This window comes from Sciurus vulgaris (assembly GCF_902686455.1).
Source record: "Sciurus vulgaris genome assembly, chromosome: 2".
Lineage (NCBI taxonomy): Eukaryota > Metazoa > Chordata > Mammalia > Rodentia > Sciuridae > Sciurus > Sciurus vulgaris.
Genome location: NC_136462.1, coordinates 146,740,418 through 146,760,126, shown reverse-complemented (window position 1 = coordinate 146,760,126; position 19,709 = coordinate 146,740,418). Strand labels below are relative to the sequence as shown.

The following is a 19,709-nucleotide window of genomic DNA, read 5'->3' as shown; positions in this document are numbered from 1 at the left end:
CCCAGTGGTACAGGGCTTGGCTAGTAAGTGCAAGGTCCTTGATTTGATCCCCAGCACCACAAAAAAAAAAAAAAAAAAAAAAAAAAAAAAAAAAAAAAAAGAAAGAAAGAAAGAAAAAAAGAAAACTAAATATTCAATAATTGTGATCAAAGTGCACACCTCCTTCTGCTTTGTGCAAAGGGCTATGTATAAGCAGGAGAAGAGTTCACAAATCTTAATGTCGATGATCCTCCCCAGGAAGGCCAGCCTTTGGCCAGGCCCATGCATGCATCTCCTCTTTTATTCTGTATTCCTCCCTCTTGCTAAGTCTCAATTCACAGTGCCTAGTCTATACCCCCTCCCAAACTCAGTTTATAGTCACTTCTCAGCCTGGGGGAAGGTGACAAGGCAGCTTCCCGAGAATGGAACCAAGTGTGACAGGGGTTGGCTCTGTGTTCCAAATATTCAATGTGAGATTAGAGTCTCTTTCTTGCAATAAGTCTCTGTGGACCCTTCCAGGTCTCTGCAGGAGATAGGCCATGGGGGATAGGAGTGTACACTGCTTTTCCCAAACATTTTGCAGAATTGGGCAACAGAGGCCAAAAGATTGTGCATGGTACAAATTATAGAAAACAGTGGTGTAATGACATTGTTTGGTGAATAAATTAAAGCCCTGAGTCATGAGGCCACTAGCAGAGAGAGAGAGCGAGAGCAGAGAAGTATAATTAAAAGGAGAGAAGAGATGTTTTCAGCTAACATTGGAAGTGAGACAGGACGGGGCAGGGCAGGTAAAAAGGGCAGTGGGCCCCTTCCCAGGGCTGTGGCTCAGAAGAGGGGACATGTCTATTGCTGGCAGTCAGGGAACCTGAGAAAGGAGGCTGGCATCTCTGAAACGGAGGAGGGAGAGAGTGAACAAGGGGAGAATTTTAGTGGACACAAAGCTATGTGGGCTTTGGAAGGAAGGGTAACTGTCAGATCTTGGACTCTGCAGCTATTGGACATAAGTGGGGATGAGAGAGTTGTGGAGAGGACTGGTGGAATCCTGTAGAATAAGGGGTGAGAGCAGGGGTGTGACTGGATTCCTTGGAGTAACTGGGTTCTGGAGGCTGTTGTCTAGGTCTTTTGTATTTGCACCTGGCCTTTCTTGCAGATATCCTCCACCTGCTCATTCTAAGAATTAGAAGTAACTAAAGGCATTTCAAGGCAAGGGAACCCCATATCCATATGCATGGATATGGAGGCTTCAGCCAGAGTGGGGGATTATATAGGGCCAGCAGGGGGTCAAGATCATGGGGCAAGTCCAAATTCTGAGCCATAAGCAATCCTTTTTGGACAACATCCTTCCTCAGATTCTTCTGGAAACAGTAAACAAGCAGATTTCCACAAAGAACCTGTGCTGTTCACCCCTTGCACCCAGTGCCTGGCCTTTCCCACCATGGAACAGGTACCAAACTAGAATGTGTTGAATGGTGAAGTGAGTGGAGACTGCCTTTCCATACAGAGAAAGCAGAAGCTCATTTTATTTGGAGAATCTTTATTTGTCCTTTGTTCATGGCTATATATCAACACCTAGAAGGGTGTGTGGCACATAGTAGGAACTCAATAAATAAGCAGTGGTATAATATATTATCCGAACTAGGAACTTTTGAGAATGAAGGGGAAACTAACCCTATGGGATTTCAGAATCACAGATGTAAACTGTACTGTTTGGGCAAGCCAGGATGTGTGGTCCACTGTCATCAGTACTTATTTGAATGAATTAGTCTTGTATCCTCGGAGCTATTTGGAGAAGAGTGAAGGCTCTGCCTCTTTTTTTTTTTTTTTTTTTTTTTTGCCACATCACTTTCAGTTATGCTTGGTGCTCAGACATTTACTGAGCATCTACTATGTATCAGGTACAATAATGAGGCACCAGGGATCCATATAGAGAGAAAAGCTACATTTTTACTTGTAGAGTGCCCTTTGCCTAATAGAAAGATAGACACTGGAGAAATGAATTATTTGACATTGTAACAAATACCAACCAAAAGGATGGATAAGAAACTCTAGGCACAGGTGAATGGGGAAACCTACTGTCTGGAAACTACTGTCTGGATGAGGTTCCCAGGGAAGGCTTCCCAGAGGAGGAAAGGGGATTAAGAATTTTCTATGCATTCTGGGAAGATCTAGAATGTCAAGGAAGGTTGTCCAGGGTCAAAGGGATCATTGCAGGTCAACTTAACAAACAACACCATGTTTCTAAAATGCTGGGAACAGAATGATGACTAACACAGATGGGCCCTTGACCTCCCGGGTCACATGGACTACTTGTTTTCAGATATTATAGATAATCAGATGTGAGAATGACAGTGTAGGATGAGAGCGTGGAGGACATGGGGTGATGTCTTTTTTAGGCATTGACCCTGGCAAGGGCACTCGGTAGGGAGAGACGCTTCCAGATACCCAACTGGGCGGCGAAGGGAAGGCTTGGCACAGCCCTTTCAGGGTTCCCTATCCCATCCGGTGATGTGGGTACTTTTTACCCTTTTGCTGGCCAACACAGTGACTGCTCATGCACAGAAATGGGAAGTCCTCAGTATTCCTGGGTCTTCCTGGAAGTCTCTGGGTGGGGAGGGAGAGGCTGGGTGAGAGGTAATGGGTGCTGGGCAAAAGGAGACAGGAAGCCAGAGGAGGAGGAGGAAACTGGGGCTTTGCTTCGATAAGGCCCATCTGCCTCCGCATCTAGAGCTTTTGAATGTAATATTAAAATGTTCCTCATTATTTTCCTTGGATGAGTTTGCTATCCTGATGATATTAATTATTCTTAAAGGTCAACAGCACTCTTTCGAATCCCCTTCTGTTCTATCATGTAATCAGTTAATTAATTGGAAACCATTTAGCAGTGTCTGCCGGGTGCGTTGTGTGGTACGAGTTTTCTTGTTTTGTTGTTCCTGCGGCGATGGTACCCCCTTGCTCCTGTTTTTTCCATAGATTTGGAAACTTAAGTGTGGGCCCCCCTTCTGGCCGATCCCCTCTTCGTTCACAGTTGGCATTGGAGGTGTTATCTCACTGGCTTTTTTCTTTGTGAATCCTCACTAGTAATAGTCCATCAGCATTGAGTGATTATCACATGACAGGCACCATGTGCGGCATCCATATGTATTATTTTAATTTGATTCTCACCACTTAATGTGGTAGCGATTTTCCACCCATTTCAGAGGAGAGAAGTGAGTGAGGTTCATAGTGAATGGAACTGTCCAATAATTATATAGCTACAAAGTGACTAAGCAAGGATGGAGCTTCCTGAAAGCCAGATACCCTTGTTTGTCATGGCACTGGTGCTTCCAGGTACCTGGGAGTGGAGACGTGGGTTGCTGCAATAGGGTCTTCTTTAGATTTCTCAGTCCCAGGCACTGCTGGTTCATCACAGGAGTGAGCACTTGATACAAAGCTGCAGCTCCGTCTTCCCCGGTCTTTATTGTGCTTCCATTTTATTACTGTCACTAGCACTGGATGTATGCAGAAGGAATTCCTTAGCAGCTTGAGGACAGGGCAGAAGCAGGAAGCAATATTTGTGGGTAAGAATCTGCCCAACTTCTGAATGAGCCTATTTCCCCATCACAATGTAGTCAGACTGAAAGGATGACCATTGCTAGATTGTTACTGGGATCTCCTGCCCACACCCCCTTTGGAGAGGGTTTCCAGGACACTCCAACCTGAAGGTACTATCATGTGATGACTCCACCAGGCCTCTCCTGCTTGGAGTCTCCATTCCTCCATTGCTGTCTCACAGGGTCCTGGTTAGTCCAGGGGAATCCGGAAAATTGGACTTGATCTCCCCTTCAGAGATAAGAACTTTGTGTCCTCCCAGATCTGAGAGTGGAGAAGGCTTTCTGGATTCTATTTCAGAACAGTGGGATCCTGTCTTCATGGTGGTGACAGGTGGGGGTTATGGGGAGTATAGAAGATGAGAAGCCCAGAAACACAGCTCATCCGTCACTGCTAGCAGTGACTCCTGGTCCCCACCTGCAAGGTGCTGGCCCAAGGCAAGTTATCTGACTTTCTTAATCTGTGGAGATGATGAGGATGATGATGTCAAGTATAGTATGTCCCTCATGGAGTTATTGCCATGTTTATTGTACGTGAGCTTTTAAATGCAAAGCCCTTAAAGAGAGCTGGTCCAGTGTAATTGCCATGTATATTAACTGCTAATATTAAGACCACCTCCAATACCCCTGCAACCATGGTAGTCACCCATTGAGTCCCTGCTCTGTGCCAAGCATTGTGTAGGACACTTGACACACATTCATCTTAATCTTCACAGCTATCGCTTAAAGTTGTTACTATTATTATTACTTCTGTGGTCAGGATGAAGAAGCTGAGACCCGAGAGGTTATGTAACTTTCTCATAATTACTTCAGCAGGAGGATCAGAGTCCAGAGTCTAGCCCCGAAGTCCATGTCCATTTTTATTGCATGGTGGTCCTCACAACTGAGTGGGTACCAGCCTTACTTGGAGCTTGAGACAAGACAGCATCAGAGCTTATGATTCGGGAGATCTGGGGAAAGCCTAGGTCCCCAGCTGGTTAAGACTGGGAACCACACCTTGAGTGCAGATGCCTGCCTGACGTGATACAGCCTCTTGGAGTAGTGTGCTGAGGATGTAATGAGCTGCTCCATCTCAGCGTTGACTAGCTTCCCCTGCCTTGTCAGCTGCCCATTTACTCTGCCCTAAAAATGAATCCATTACCTAGTCCTCATAGGATCCTGTGGCTGAATCTCCTGGTCTATCCTAGGGGAGGAGAAGGTCCCGATGGCCAATGGTGATCCGTGTCCACCTGGGCTTCAGCAGAAGTGGGGTGGATAGCGTTCAGGTAGGGCTCTTTAAATCATGTGATCTGTCCTGGGAACAGTGGGAACAGAAGGCCTGAGCTGCTCTGTTCAAAGGCACCAGTCGCCCTCAGGCAGCTGTCAGCAGAGCCACCTCAGTGAACCCTTTGACCCTGTTGCTGCTTCTGCATCAGGATCACAGGACCATACTTCAGGCTCAGAGCTAAGGCCTCTACTTCTTGGTTTGTCCCCTGGCCACAAGGGAATCCCTCCTCAGCAGCCAGGAGGTGGGTCCCCTTGGTAGGCCCAGGCGGAAGCCTACTTGTTTTTCTCTCGTCCTGCCAGGCTCCCATCTCCAGCCCTGGCTCACAACTTGGACTTGGATGCTCTTCTTTGTCCTTCTCTTTCCTCCTCTGGCCCCTTTATGGAGGGATATTTTCCTAGGGCAGGCTGGGCCTCCCTTGCGGACCCTTTTACTTTCTTTGGTTTATAGCTCCATTTCATCCTCTAGGCTCACCAGGTGTGGAGTTCACAAAGCCCTCCTTCCTGGAGGGAGCCCTTATGGATTTCCTTAAAAGTCTCTGGGTGGCAAACCCAGACCCTAAACTCAGAGAAATCTTACTGAGCAAATGGGGTGTGTGTGTGTGTGTGTGTGTGTGTGTGTGTGTGGGGTGGGGAGGGACAGGGAACAAGTAGATTCATCCTCCAAATAAATCCAGGAGGGGCTTTGGGCTGCAAGGTTCTTACTTGCTCATTTTCAGTCAGTTTCCATTGCAGCGACTGCCCTCCCCAGACTGCCTCCTGGCACCACCCAGTTGGGGATCCTCCACCAAGTTCCAGAAGGTGATTGCTAAATTCCCTTTCTGATTCTTAATAATAGCGTTTATTCTCAAGAGCCCTGGCAGGAATTCCTCAGCTCCTGACAGGTGTCTCTTTATGTCTGGATTTAAGACCCTTTTATTTTCCCCTGCGTATGTGTGATTGTCCAACTTTTCAGGACAGAGCGATTCGATTGGAGCCAAAGTCAACTCATCCGGAAAACAAAATTTCACTAGATCAGTGACTCTCTAAGTGTGGTTCCTAAACCAGTAACATCAACATCACCCCAGGGAACCGCTTAGAAATGCAAATTCTCCTCCAGACCTACTGAATCAGAAACTCCAGGAGGTGGGCGGAGGGGGGTGATCTGGTTCTTACAAGCCTCCTGGTGGTCCTGATACCCTGAACTTTTCTTCAAAAGCGTCCCCCGCCCACGCATGTCCTGTGTTCCCTTCAGCCTCTCCTCTTGAAGGAGGGATTGGATGCAGCCTTGGCAGAATCAGATTTCATGAAGAGGCTCCAAGAAGCTTTTTGGTCACCGTTTCAGTGTTTTGTTTTGTTTTGTAAAGAGAGTCATAGATTTTCTTTAATCCTAAGACTAGATTGTAATAAGAGCATAGGTGACTGGCCTCGCAAAATGGTCATTAACAGGACTTGGCTTCCTCTGTCTTGAAGAACAAGCCAGGTCTTGCTCCCCCACTTGGTCCATTTCCTTCCCAGGACTGAGGTTTCCTCAGCAGTGGCAGTTCCCTCACCTGCAGTCCCTCACTAGGCTGGTTCAAAACCCCAGCTGGACCTCTCTGGTCCCCTCCTCCCTCCGTAGCCCCTCCCCCTTTGCTTTTACTAACTGCAAGGGTCCTTGATTTTTCCTTGTTCTCTGCGTCTTTGTCTTTGTTTTTCTCTTACCACGACAGCTCCTGGGTAAGACATGAGCCGTTGTCTTGGCTGTAACAGTGATCACCATCATGTGTGGCCCCTCCTGGCAGTGGCAACACCCGCGATGCGCAAGCCCCAGTGGGTGGCCTGGCGGGACGATAGCGCCTACCTGCACCTACCCTGGGGTCCAGAGAGACCACATGCTTCCGGGCAATTATTTTTTTGGTTGATTGTCTAAAAGAAACTCCCAAGGAGCAAAATCTCTAGTCTCAGTAATACTTGAGGTCTGGTGTGAAGCAGACAGTGTGAAGAATTAAAGAGGACTTGAAGAGCTTAGGTGGACTTAGGTGGCCTTGCGCTGTGGTGAATACCAGGATTTAGGGTGAGGGCTGAGGCTTCCCTGGGTGGCAACCTGGGGAAGAAGGCTCTGTTCTAGGGTTGAGAGGTGTGGCTGTGGCAGACAGGGGCACTAACCAGTACACTCCTGGGGAGGAGTAGGTGCTACCTGATGTCTCATTAAAATGGGGTTCCGCCTGGTGCAGTGGTTCATGCTCGTGATCCTAGCTACTGGGAAGTTGGAGGCAGGAGGAAAGAAGTTCCAGGCCAGCCTGGGCAACGAGTGAGAGCTGTTCTCAGAAATAAAAAAAAATAAAATATAATAAAAAGGGCTGGAGATGGACCTCAGTGGTAGAGTGCCTCTGAGTTCAATCCCCAGTAAGTACCAGGGGGACAAAAGGTGGGTGGTTTCCAGGTTATTTTGTGAACCCATATTTTACTGAATTAAGTGATGCTTAAATTCAGAGGGTCATTGCTAGAGCCCCTGGTATTTGTTTTGTTGGGCTTGGGCCTGTTGTAGCTTCAGTGATGACTAGATTGATAAGGGAAAGATGCCATGCAGGAGAAATGACAGGTGGTATTTATGGAGTGTCCACTTAAGGTCAGGTGGGACTGCTTCCCATGCCCCTCTTAATCCTCACTAGGGAGAAAAACATGCCCTTTTATCAGCCCCAACTTTCAGATAACCAACTCAAGTTCAGAGTGGTTAAGCATCTTATGCAGGGTCACAGAGCATAGGAGACACAGAGGAAGTATTGGTACTCAGACCTGTGTGATGCTGATGACCATGACCTTACACTTCCACCCCCACATACAATCAGAAGTCACTTTTTTTTTTTTTTTGTAGTTGTAGATGGACAGAATGCCTTTATTTTATTTGTTATATGGTGCTAAGGATTGAACCCAGTGCCTCACACATGCCAGGCAAGCACTCTGCCACTGAGCCATAACCCCTGCCCCCAGAAGTCACTTCTATAGCCTGGATTGACTGACAGGTGATGCTCCTGAAGTGAGTATCAGGAGACATGAAGCATTTCCCAGTACTTTTTTTTTTTTTTTTTTTTTTTTTTTTTTATAGTGCTGGGGACTGAACTCACGGCCTTTTGTATGCTAGACAAATACTGGACCACTGAGCTGCATCCCTGGCATGCATTTCCTAGTTTCTGCTACTTTCTACTGGGTTATCTTATGAAGTTTACTTTAACTTCTGAGATCCTCATTTTCCTTTCCTCTCATCAGAAACTGGAACTCTGCATCCTGGCTCCAACCCTGACTTGCTTAGTAACATGGACGAATTGGCTTGTTCGGTTATTCCTGGTTTTGCTGTATAGACCCAACCGTGCTCTCGTCAGTAGGCTAGAGGTCAGGCCTGGTAGAGGTAGCACTGACCAAAGACAGTGAGGGGAGTGGAATCCCAGCCAGGGCTATAAGCTGTCCTTCATTCTTCTGAAGGCAAGGTCCCCAGTGTGTTTTAGAGACAGGGGAGGGCCAAGGAGGCAGATCTTCTCTGTCCTTCTAATTTTGAATTCTCCATCTGTTTCCTTGGTGGAGCCAGACCAAGACAGCTGGTGGCGATGAGTGTGTCTGTTTAAGTGTGAATGTATATGAATGCATGGGAGTCTTTGTGAATGAATGTGCGTGTGTGTGCATGGCATGTGTATAGTACAAGCACGTGTATGGTGTGGGCTCTTATGTGTGCATGTGTATTTGAATGTGTGCAGTATGTGTATGTGTGGTGTTGTATGTGTGTTTTTATGTATGTCTGAGAGATGGGGGAGGAGGAGAGGAGAGAGGGAGAGAGGTGCCCTCACCCTCATGGCACCGTCTGGGAGAGTCAGACATGCTGTCCAGTGGCTATGTGAGCTCACAGAGGTGGAAGTTGGCTTCAGGTGAATAGAAAGAGGTCCCAGGACATGTAGGTGTGGGAGGGCTGTGGGAGGGGAGCAGAAGCAACATCTCACCTCCTTGGCCTCTTCTTTCTGCTGCTTCGGCTGCTGACCTTCTTTGTCCTTGTGCTGTTATTACTGAGTAGGATGAAGTACTTTCTTCCAGTGCCCTTGGAAGCTTAGATTGGTTTAGGTCCCTTCAGATGACTGAGTTTTGTGGGACTTCAGATGAATTTTATTGAGCACTTACTGGGTCCCAAATAAATGGAAATGCTCTTTGCCTCTAAGAAAAGGAGTCTGACAGAAGAGGCCAGCACAGGTACACCTGACATGCAAAGCTGGCAGTCTGAGATATGGGCTGTGGCTGAGGTGAAGGAAAAATGCAGTGGGAGAAAGAGGAGGGAGAGAACATTTCAGAGTGGGAGGCATTGGACTTCTGGGAAAGGAACTTGACGTGCCCGCAGGATAGAGAACAAAAGTGTAGAAGGTATAGAAAGTGTTAGATGTGATGGTGTGCAGCTGGAGAAGTGCCAGGAAGCTGTCAGAGTGCAGCCAGCAGGACGATACCATTCTGTGCATGGTGGGACTTTAGGTTAAGGCATGGGGTGGGGTTAAAGGATGGAAGAGAGATGGGTGCTGAGACCCTATACAGGAACAGGCAGTTGAGGCCATCTCATGGAAGGACTTGGATCCAAATATTGGAGTTTAGACTTGATTAGGTGGGCCAAACATTCTGGAAGAGTCCTGCTCTCTGTGCCCAAGTCTAGTCTCTTGTGTCCAACATGGTCCTTATCCACACCATGCAGCACATGGCACGTTCTCGCCTCTCTTTTCCTTCCTACCTTGAACTTATCTAATCCGAGAGGATGCTCGGTGATGTTGCATTGTACTCTGGAACAACTGGAGTGATTTCCTTTCCATAAATCTAGCTCCAGTCTCCACTGAGGATCTCAGTCAATGCCTGGGTTTTACAGAGGATCTATAGCTGTGCTTTCCAATATGGTAGCCTTTGGCTACCAAGTATTTGAAATGTTACCAGTCCAAATTGTGCTGTGAGTACAAAATATACTCACCTTTCAAAGACTACAAAAATGTGAAGTATCTCAATAGTATTTTTGATATTTACTATATGTTGAATTGATGATATTCTGGGTATACTGAGTTAAAGTAGACTATACTATTATAATTAATTTCACTTCTTTTCACTTTTTAAAATGAGACTAATTGAAATATTCAAGTGGAATTTGTGACTTGCTTTCTATTTCTATTGAATAGTACTGATATATAGCAGTAGTGCTTTGCTTTTTCTATAAAGGGTCACATAGTCCATATTTGAGGGTCTGTGGGCCATTTGGTCTCTGTCATGACTATTTGTGCTAATATGAAAGTGGCTTGTATTAGTTTCCCATTGCTGCTGTTTAACATAAAATTTGTGCCATAAGACAACACAATCTTATGTTTGTATTGTATTTTGTATTGTATTACACTGCTGTGGTTTAGAAGTCCAATGCAGGTCTCACTGGACTAAAATTGAGGTGTCAGCAGGGCTGTGTTCCCTTCTAGACTCTCTAGGGGATGATTTGTTTCTTTGCCCCTTTCAGCTTCTTGAGGACATCACATTTTCAGTTCCCTCTTTCATCTTCAAATTCAGACAGGTTGCATCTTCCTGCACCTTTCCTCTCTTGTCATATCTCCTGTCTTCTTCTGTGTCCCTCATTTATATTTAAAGACCTTGTGGTTACAGTGGGATCACAAAATAATTCAGGATAATGTGCCCTTGTCATATCCATACCCTTAATCGCCTCTGCAAAATCCCTTTTGTTTGTAAATTAATATATTCACAGAGTTTGGGGATTAAAATGTGGATGCCTTTGGAGGATCATTATTCTGCCTAGAACATGGCCATACACAATGCATTAACAAGTGGGCATGGCAGTATTCTAATAAAACTGTGAAAATAGACTCCCGGCCTGCATTCTAGAGCTTGCTGACCCTTGGGTTAGGCCAACATTTTTTTATGTCTCTCTTTTTTTGGTACTGGAGATTGAACCCAGGGTTGCTCTATTCCTTTTTGTATTTTTAATTTTGAGACAGGATCTTGTTAAGTTGCTAAGGCTGACCTTCAACTTGCAATCCTCCTGTCTTAGCCTTCGGAGTCCCTGGAATCATAGACGTGTGTCACCATGCCTGGATAGGCCCCATTTCTCTTAAGTATGGTATATAGGATGATGATTTTGCTAGATGCTCTACAGAGACTCAATAATTGAGATCCTTAGTTACGACTCTGAGAAGTTATATGGTAGAGAAGCCTGTTTAGTTTTCTTTTGCACAACATTTTTCAAGTGTTATGACCCCCCCACCCACTTTTTAGTACCCATGAACACTGCAGACTTAGATTCCCAGGAGTACTCCCGGGAAACCCTGGCACAACCCAGCACATGGCCTTTTAGAGAAGGCTGCCTCCAGTCTCCTGATCTAAGGTCAAGACACCAGTCACGTCACTTGAGATTTGATTAGAGAAAGCATTTTGGCTTCATTAAAGTTCATTAAATGAGCCATCCAGTGTAATTTAGCTGAATAAAAATGGCTCAAATGGCTTTAACCCCCACCCCCTTTTACAGCAATTTAATTGAGGGAAAAGCAAATATATCAGTGATGTAGAAAAATATTTCTTGGCCTTCAAAAGCAAGTCTGGGCAGCAGCACCTGCTTGCTTGTCACAGGCATTGCATTTTAGAGTTGGCTTCTCAGGCGTCCTTAGTTGTCTCTGTGACAGGATAGCATAGTCCATCCGTCCTTCCTATCTCCTTCCTTCCTTCCTTCCTTCCTTCCTTCCTTCCTTCCTTCCTTCCTTCCTTCCTTCCTTCCTTCCTTCCTTCCTTCCTTCCTTCCTTCTTTCTTCTTTCCCTCTTTCCTTTCTGCTGTTCAGTCCATGAAGCTGCTGGCTGCCACCTCAGCAGCTCCTTAGGGTGGGCTGAAATGTCCCCTGTGTGGGGCAGATGATGAACATAAATGACAGGGTCCATACCCAAAAGATTAGAGCTCCTGGCCTTTGAAGAAATAGACAGTAGCCTGTAGCCTGTCAGCCCCACCCTTTTCCTGTGATTCGTTCCTTTCTAGCAAACTCTACAGGAGGTATGGTGCTGCAGCAGGGAATTCTTTGTTGATGTTTTCTTGAGTTTCTTCAGTAATTTCAAAAGAATCTCTGTGTGGTATAGCAGGGAAGGGGACTGGCTGTCTCCAAGAAGGTTGCTATGATCTGAATGACTGTGTCCCCCCAAATTCATATGGTGAAATTTTCACTCCCCAAGATGATTGAATTAGGTGGGACCACTGAGTCATGAGGGTGGAGCCCTTATGAAGGTAGTATTGCCCTTATAAAGGACCCACCATCCTTCTGCCATAGAATGTGTGAGAAGACAGTTATCTGTGAGGAAGCAGCCATCAGACTCCGAATCTGTCAGTCCCTTCATCTTGTATTTCCCAAGAACTCACAGAACTGTGAGAAATAAATTTCTGTGTTCATAAGCCACTTAGTTTATGATATTTTATTATATCAGCCTGAATGATTTAAGACAAAGACCAAGGAGATCTCTTTCATGTTGGGGGGTGGGGGGAGAAGAGAGCAGACAAAACTGAGCATGTGTTAGATCCCAAGTAGAGAGTGATGCATTTTTAAAAATGCTGCCTTCATGGAAGAAAGAAATAAGATTTGCATCACGTTGATTCCAGACAGCCAGCCACAGCCCAGGAACCTGTGGGGCTGGGAGGGGTTTTCTGGTTCTCTGTGTCAAATGCACCCTGAACACAGGATGGTCAAAAACTTGACTTTAAGCAGCAACAGAACGAATCCTCAAGGAAAAGTCATTTCTGGTGGCATTCATGTTTGAGGTGTGAGTTGAACATTTTCCTGATTCTCTCTTTTCTCTTTTAATCATCTTTTGCAGGAAGAGACTGGAGCATATCCATTGGTTAGACAAGTGGACAGATAGCAGGTTGTAGCTTAGCAGCTAGAACTTGATTGGGAGGCAAGTTCCCTAGAGTGACCAGGCATAGAGCCGAGGGGATGACAGAAAACCATGACTTCAAGTCTTTAAGGGATCACAGTGGGGCAGCCAACCTGGCAGTCAGGCTTAGGGTAAATGAGGAACTTAGAACAGGCACACTAATTCACTAGGGCTATCATAACACAGTATCACAGACTGAATGGTTTCAACAGTAGACATTATGGCCTCATAGTTCTGGGGAATGCAAATCCAAAATCAAACTGTTAACTGTTTTGGTTTCTTTTAAGGCATCTCTTTGGCTTGCAAATAGCTGTATTCTCCCTTCGTCTATACATGCTCTTCCCTTCGTGTGGGTCTGTATCCCAAATCCCTCTTCTCATAAGGACACCAGTCATGTTAGATTAGGCTCACCCTAATGACCTCATTGAATCTTAATCACCTCTTTAAAGTCCTCATCTCCAAGTACAGAAATATTCTAAGGTGCTGGGGGGTTAGGACTTCAACCTATAAATTTGGGGATGAGGGCACAATTCAACCCACAACGAATCACCATCATGTTATAAAATCTTGTAAAAACAGAAGACAAAGCCCAAATAGGGGCTGAGGAGATACAGAGATTGAGTGAACCTCCAGGAGTTGGTGGGAGCATTATCAAAAGGTCTATGATATTGTCATGAACAGGAGGGACATTTGATGAATAATGGGTGGTCTGGTTTAATAGCACAGGGGAGTAGGGCACTTGCCCCCAGTAATCCCTTACATGCTTGAATCCTAAAACATACCTGCCCACTGAGTCTGCCTCTGCCAATAGAAAAGGAGATGTTTCTAAATGTTGAACTCTTAATCCAGGAAATCCATGAAACCTTCCATCTGCAGGATCACTTTGTGGAGGGGGATTAGTGTCCCCTTCTCATCTCTCAGCCCCCACCTCCTGCCAGCACTAGGGTGTAGTATGTTTAGGGCAACATACTCATGTGCTTGGTTTCTCTCGGCAGTAGCATCTACTCTACTGACCCTTCTGTAGGGCAGTTGTGTTCCTAGGATAACATGCTACCCAGTCATGGGGCTCTGTCCTGCTAGAACTTGGTGCCTCTCTTAGGTCATGGGATCACTTACCATGCTGAGCCTTCTACCAGCCTGAGGAGAGGTTGCCTGGAAGGATCCCTGTTCAAAACAGGATTAATGCATGATGGGCTACCTCAGCCCTATCACTCCTCAGGGCCCAGTGTTTCACCATTTGTGTGTCTGGCTCCCATTCCCAGAGCACCCAGTAGCTGCTTCGTCATCATTTATTACGTCTGAACTCGAGAGTCTGGCTATGAGAGCACCAGTTGTGCAGGACAAAATTAATGGCTTTGTTTGGGAGTCTCAGATGAGAGATAGAGGGGCCGATGTCAGGGAGCTTGATTTTGGGATAATGTCTGATGCATCATCTCATAAAATCTTGCTCACCAAATTAATTCAGTGGTCAGGTGGCTTGGACACTGGCTACTGACCCAAGCAAAAGTCAGAGATGGGTGATAATGGATCTGTTAGGGAGGAGGCGGCCATGGGGCTCAGGCAGGATGGTTCTTAATTAAACTCTTGTCTGATGAGCAGGGTAACCAGCTCATCAATAACTGATGACAGGGGAGGTGCCAGCTAGGAGGAGTGAGTTCTGAGTGGGTGGTGAGTCCTAAAGAAGCCCTGTGCCTTAGGTTCCCCATTTTTCCTACCCCATGAGAACTGATAAGCGCCTGGAAGGGAGGGCTGGCCAGAGGCTCACCCTTCTTGTTTTGTGCTGTGTGTTTGCCTTACTTCTCGTCTTCTCTGTGTATGTTTGTCTCTGGAGCTGGGTGTGTTTCTGGGAGGGCGCTGTGTACAACTGAACAGGTTGTGCACACTGTACCCTTCCCTGGACTTGTGCGATGCAGTATTCTTGTGTCTGGGAACATGCACAGGGTGTGTGTGCGTATATGTGTGTGGACAGAGTGCATGAGTGCTTCAGTGGCCACTCCATTTGGACAAAGTGCTGGAGGATTCCAAGGGATCATTTTCCTCCAGGTGGGATTGGGGGTGGATGAGGAGGGATGGGCATGGGCAGGAGATGCAGTTGAGATACTCGTGGGAGAGCAGGAGCCCACCTTCCCTTTACCAGGTGTCCGAGGCCCCCACCCTCCTTTAACTTGTAATAAGGAGGAGATAATGCTATTTCTTATTCTTTATTTGCCCAGAATGCCTGTTATTTTCTTTCTTTCAGAATCCAATTTTCTCTTGACATTTCTGCCTAATGTAGCAAAGCATGACCTTTGTGGGAGGACATTGCTGGCAGCCTGCTCTCTGCTCGGGGCTCCCTGGACTCCTGGCAGGCTCCCTGCCTGCTCCTCTCTTGGGGATGAGCGAGGCTGCCCATTTCACCTGGATCGTTCCTGTCTCCTGCCTTGCTTTTGTGTTTTACCAGGGGCATGCCCCCCCACCGTTCAATGATCCTGGGGTTTCTGGCTTCTGAGTCCCTGAAGGATGCTGCTGCTCAGCTTCAGAGCCATGGGTTTTGTTCCAGGGTGCACTAGAGTCAGGTGGAGAGCTAAAGGCAGAGGCTGAGTTGCTTTCCAAAGTTCCCTTTGGATTTGAAAGTGTGGGATTATCCATCTTTTGCTGCCAAGAATGCTATTGTGTGTAGACAGACAAAAAGATTTCTACCTGGATGATTCAAACACAAAGATTTATTACAACATCACTCAGAGAATGGTATTGCAACCTGTTGTCCTTGACTCTAGGTTCTGAACTCCCAGTTCAGTAGGTAGGTAGCGGGGAGGGACTCTTGGGTACTTGTCAGATCCCCTGCTCCTCCCCTCCAAGCAGGAGATGGGCTGCTGCAAGGGCTTTGCCTCAGATGGTGCAGTCTTTGGTTAATTCTTTCCTTCTGGAAAGAAGGAAAGAACCTAAGGTGTCCCTTAGTTGTTCTTATATTTGAGTATCTGTTCTTATATAGTCTCCATATGTGAGCTCCAGACCCATTTCTTGCTTTTGATAGCTAACAGGGGCTGGGGTGTAACTCAGTGGCAGAGAGCTTGCCTTGCATAGGTGGGGCCCTGGATTCCATCCTGAGCACCTCATAAAATAATATATATCTAACAGGCATCTTCTTATTGGCACTGGGCATTGAACCCAGGAGTGCTCTACCATGGAGCTACATCCCCAACCTTTTTTAGTTTTTATTTTGAGACAGGGTCTCATTAAATTGCCCAGGCTGGATTACAGCTTGCAACCCTCCTGCCTCAGCTCTCCAAGTCTGTGGGATTACAGGTGTGCACCACTGTGCCCAGGCAGGCATCTTAAACACAGTATTCTCAGGGAGGAAACCCTGGACTTCACTGCCTCCACCTGATCTCTTGGTAGATTTCCTTACCTCATTAAATGAACTCTCCACTTTTTCTTGTAATACCATCGTGACCTTCAAACTGGACAGCCAACTTCCAGCCTTGGTCTTCCAATTGTTAAAAATGGAATTAAGTTGTGTCACTTCCCCCCACTGAAAACCATCCAGTGCCTTCCTACTGCTCTTTTACTTAAAATCTAGTCTCCTCTCATGGCCAGCAAGGTGGAATCCAGCCATACATGGCATGAATCTCTCTCCCACGTATCCCAGAGCACTGCCCCCCACTTCCTGGCTCTGGAGTTCCTCTCAGACCCTTGCACTTGCTACTTTGACTGCCAAAACGTTCCTCCCTGGTGCTCAGCTCACTCTCCTTCTTGTCTCAGGTCTTCTGTCACCTTGTCAGAAGGCTGTTCTGGGAGCACCTAACTGATGTAGCCTTCTCCCCCTTCCACATCAGTTGCGTACATTACCTTGTTTATACTCTTCCTTCTGTTCATTCCTTTGTACCTTGAACACAGGGTTCCAGAGTGACCTCATCTTACCCTCGGTGGTTGGCATTCTCATTCCTCAGTGCAGCCTGTGTTAACTCTCAATAAATATCTGCTCTAAAAGTCATCTAAATATAGGTGCATGTGTAAGCATGTGTGTGTTTATAATAAAGTCTGCGTTTGCTTTTATCACCTTCATGTTTAATAGACACAAATACATGTATGCTTGTGTGTGTGTGTGTGTGTGTGTGTGTGTGTGTGTGCATTTAACTAAATGGAATCAGCATCACCATCCGCCCCATCAGTACATGAGTACATTGTTCCTCAGGTGCCACTTCAATTCTAGCAGTGTCTAACTGCCTCCTGTAAGGGCTGTTATCACATCAAAAGTTGTTTGTTGAGCCTGGCAAAGTAATAACCGTGGGCGTGTTTCTTCTTTTATTCAGAAGACTAATGGTTGCTCCTTTTCCCTGTACATCCTAATGAGAACAATTAAATAGCCATTAGAAGGAGAACAGACATGTGAACAAAAGGCTGATGTCTTGATCTCACTGATGGGCCTGCTTGCAGGGGGAGGGATGGGCTAGGAGGAGTTGTAGGTGAGCTGAAGAGTTTGCTGACCTGGGTGACTGTCAAGGACGCATGTGGGCTTGTGTACCCTCAGAGTTCTCTGTGCTCCTAGCGAAGGGTGGCTTCAAATAGGCCGATGGACGTTTATTATGGAGAGAGGATATGAGAGACGAACCAAGAGAATTTTATTGTTTCTTTGATTTGTAAAACCTTGCCCTTTAAAAGGCTTCCGAATCTTCTCCAAACCTGATCTGTGGCCTCAACTATTAGCAGATGTATCTTTAGCAGAGTAGAGCAAAGAAAAAAGAAGAAAAACAAATCTGGGCTCCAGTGAAATGACCAAACTCACTATCAAGAGCATGACTAATGGCAGACCTGTCCTTTAACTTCCTCTTTGTTTTGCCAATCTTGCAGAAACCTGTCGAGCAACCGGCTCACTACGCTCTCGTGGCAGCTCTTCCAGACGCTGAGTCTTCGGGAATTGTAAGTTCGGTTTTGAGACCGTGCAGGCGGTGACGTGGTGATCCTGGTTGGGTGGGGAGAAGCGTCAAGCACCGGGAGCTACTTGAAGGCTGCGTGTGCACTGGACAGGGTGGGAGCATGCTGAGGGTTCAGGGGGAGCCATCCTCCCCATGGCTTCATTTCTCATGCCCTAAGCACAAGCCATTTCAGAAGACAGAATCTCAGCTCCTACCAGGATTGAGTTTTGTGATCTACAGGTGATTAGGAATAGTAGCATTAACATTTATGATAAATAGTATCAATCGATAATAAATAACATTTGTGATGCATAACTTTATGGATTATCAGGTACACTTCCATTAACATGACTTTAGATTTAGCAGCAGGAGAAGCGTGGGAGGTAGGTATTGTGTTCTCTGCAGTTCATAGGTAAGAACTCTGATCTCTAGAGAAGCATTCAAGGTTCAACCACAATTGCATTGTGAAGGACCGGCAGAGCCAGGACTTGAACCGGGTCTCCTGATTTCAGAGTGCACCTCCTTTCCACCACTCATGATCTCCCATCAGCTTATTTGGCTCTAGTGTAGACATCCTGGGATGGGATGGTGCGCGTTTCTTTAATCCGAGTGCAGATGGCTCAGTCTTGCTGCATCCCAAAGCTGATCAGTGCTACCCTTCACCGGCCAGCCATTTTGTGCACACAAATGTTGGCTGGATGAGTGAAAATTCGTGACCACTGCTGGAAAAAATAGCTCATGTTGATGTGTGAGTCATTGGGGTCATCTCTGTGCATGAAGGACAGCGTATTATGTTAAGGGAATAAATCAAGGAATAAATTGAAAAGGAATTGAGGCATGGACGAAGTTAGGGAGTCAGGGTTTCAGACACGCCAGTCATGTGTTCCCTTTTACTTGGTGACTCAGACCCAAATGCACAGAATGTGGATTGCTTTACTGTCTTTACCAAGAAGCATTGACCTTGAACCTCTGCCTAGGCTCTTGGCTTTTCAACTTGTTCTCCCTGAGTTCATGGATGAGACCTGTTGGTAGGAAGGAGGATATTTACATTTAGCATCCCAATAGCCTACTATACCGTGACAATTTTGTATACTGTCCTTGTTTTCAGGGACCTACATGCACATAAGGTCCTTCCGAAGTCCATTCTAGGCCTAAGTGTACAGAGGTTGTCTCTTTAAACGTGTTGAACTGGGTGTACTGGTGCTCGCCTTAGATTTAGCAGCACGAGAAGCGTGGGAGGTAGGTATTATGTTCTCTGCAGTTCATAGGTAAGAACTCTGATCTCTAGCCTGTAATCCTAGCTATTCTGAAGGCTGAGACAGGAACAGTGCAAGTTTGAGGTCAGCCTCTTCAATTTAGTGGGACCTTGTCTCAAAATGAAAAAGATAAAAAAAAAAAAGTGTTAGGGATGTGGCTTAGTGGTAGAGCACCCCTTGGTTCAGACCTCAGTACTGCCAAAAAAATTTAAAAGTGTTGGAGAGCTTAGGATAATATGCTGTGGGTTGCTTTTCTTTCTTAGAATTGTGCCACTACCACCTCTGGTAGAGGTAGCATAGACACAGTGATCAGAGTTGTTAGTCTCATCTATCAGAGCTCTAGATGGATACCAATAAAACTATTCAAGCTGAGAAAAAGGTAAATACATATACATATTTGTTTATAAGACAATAACAACAAAAAATAGACCACATCACAGATATATAGATGTCATTCCTCATGACAAATTCATTCCCATCTTTGTAGGTCGAGAAGATCTCAGAGGTAAATTAACATGACTACTACTACTGACACTGGTTTCTGGGCTCTTCTTCTGTGTCAGGCAGTAATCTATTAAATTATGTATATTATTTAATTTAATCCTTATGAGAATCTGTAAGGTAGTAATAATTACTGTTACTTCACATTTGAGGGCACTGATGTGCTTAGCAAGGCCAAGTGTCTCATTCAAGGTCACCCAGTAAAGAGGTGGTAGAGTGTAGACTCAAAGCTTTGGCCACTGAGCTCTACAATCTTTCAGCTTTTTGCAATCTCTTTCCAATGTAAGGATTTTTTCTATGATAATTCTCAAAAAGTGTATGGTTGTGGATCTTTCCTAGGTTGCCCT

The 19,709-nt window shown here is 45.8% G+C and overlaps 1 protein-coding gene across 8 annotated transcripts in view; it reads left to right on the top strand.

Moving 5' to 3' along the window:
* NTRK3 (neurotrophic receptor tyrosine kinase 3) overlaps positions 1–19,709 on the top strand; it is a 389,200-nt gene that overhangs the window by 93,380 nt on the left and 276,111 nt on the right. For all 8 annotated transcript variants that reach the window (XM_079127497.1, XM_079127496.1, XM_079127500.1 and 5 more), the window contains one exon: positions 17,541–17,609. In XM_079127497.1, coding sequence (XP_078983623.1) covers positions 17,541–17,609 — 69 coding nt within the window. The remainder of the gene's footprint in view (positions 1–17,540; positions 17,610–19,709) is intronic.